The sequence below is a fragment of the Echinops telfairi genome, unplaced genomic scaffold (genome assembly GCF_000313985.2).
Source record: "Echinops telfairi isolate 266 unplaced genomic scaffold, ASM31398v2 ScPeMD7_7473;HRSCAF=8511, whole genome shotgun sequence".
NCBI classification, from domain to species: domain Eukaryota; kingdom Metazoa; phylum Chordata; class Mammalia; order Afrosoricida; family Tenrecidae; genus Echinops; species Echinops telfairi.
The window spans coordinates 180008-181527 of record NW_022111377.1 but is presented as its reverse complement, the minus strand read 5'-3'; the positions used below and the strand labels follow the sequence as shown (position 1 = coordinate 181527).

Genomic DNA, 1520 nt, shown 5'->3' with positions numbered 1-1520 from the left:
TTTTAATAAAACAATAAACAATAAATGTGTACCGTATTCTTCATGGAAAAATAAGACATCCCCTGAAAATATGACCTAGTGCATTTTGGGGAGCAAACATTAATATAAGACACTGTCTTATTTCCAGGGAAACAGGGTATTAAGTTATTTCCGTGTCTGAGGAGGCCTGCCTTTCTTGTCACAGGATGCTTTTACTATTGAGTACAATAAAATAATGTAAAATTTTCCATTAAATGTTAAATTGAAATAAGTTGTCAAATAAACCAAGAATGTTCTATAAAGCATAGGGGGCCAAGATAATTGAAAAACTGCCTTGTCAAACGGGGATGGGATAGAATTAAGTTGGAAGGCCTGGTCTTGGATGAAATTGTCGTTTGCTTCAGTGTCCTTGTCATTTCCAGAACCCCACTGGCAACTCCGAGTTTCCCAAGACAGAGCCGGAGCAAGAACTGGAGCAGCTGAAGACACAGATGATTCGCCTTCAAGCTGAGAAGGCCGACCTTCTGGGCATTGTGTCTGAATTACAACTCAAGCTCAACTCCAGTGGCTCCTCTGAGGATTCCTTTGTGGAAATTAGGATGACTGTAAGTTTAAGTTAAAAAAAATCACCTGGACAATTGGGGGAAACGTAACATTTCTTTTTAACACAAGGAAACCAAACAGTGTGGAAAACATTAATCAGCTCTTCTTTTTTTAAAAAAGTGACATAATGCTTAAAAGCTCCCAAACTTCAGTGACATCAATTCAGTGCCTACTCATAGTGACCCTGTCGGACAAGGTGGAACTGCCCTTCCAAGTTCCCGAGATGGTGACTCTTTACCAGAGTAGAAACCCCCGCCTTTCTCCTGAGGAGCGGTGATGGTTTCAGCTTCAGACCTGGAGGTTAGCACTCCCACATGTAACTCCTATGCTTAAAACATGTGCCATAGATGAAACGAAAAACTAGCGATCACTTCTATGAGAACAGTATTTCTTCCCCTCCCACCCCGATATGGCCTGGCAAATTGGACAGTTTTGTAACTGCCTTTAAAATGTAAGCATAAACTTTCTATCATTTTTTTTTCCAGATCTAGTCCCAAAATTATGTTCAAGAGTTCATGTAAGTGAGCATAATTTTGGTCAGATGGAGTAAACATTTACCTTTTACACATTTTGTAATACTAGAACATGCTTTTCAAACAAGTTCAAGTGGCTTCCCCTTGAAATCAGGAATAAGACAAGGGTGCTGGCTCTTTCTGCTTCTATTTGATACTGTTTTAGAAGCAATAAGACAAAAATTAAAAATAATTAAAATATTGGGAAAAAGTAAAATGGTCTCTATTCATACAATCCTATATATTGAAAATCCCAAAGTGTTTTCTAGAAAGCCTTTAGAACTAATAGATTTACCGAAGTTTCAAGGTACAATGTCACCAAACAAAAATCAGTTGTTTCCATACCAACAGTGATCCATTTGAACATGAAGTTAGGGAAATTATTTCAGGACAGGAGCATCTAGGAGAATAAAACCACTACGGGTA

The 1520-nt window shown here is 38.2% G+C and overlaps 1 protein-coding gene across 1 annotated transcript in view; it reads left to right on the top strand.

The window, feature by feature from the left end:
- The window catches only part of OPTN (optineurin), a 98256-nt gene that overhangs the window by 13942 nt on the left and 82794 nt on the right, over positions 1-1520 (top strand). Inside the window, exon 4 of the mRNA XM_045285580.1 lies at positions 402-594. Coding sequence (XP_045141515.1) covers positions 402-594 — 193 coding nt within the window. The remainder of the gene's footprint in view (positions 1-401; positions 595-1520) is intronic.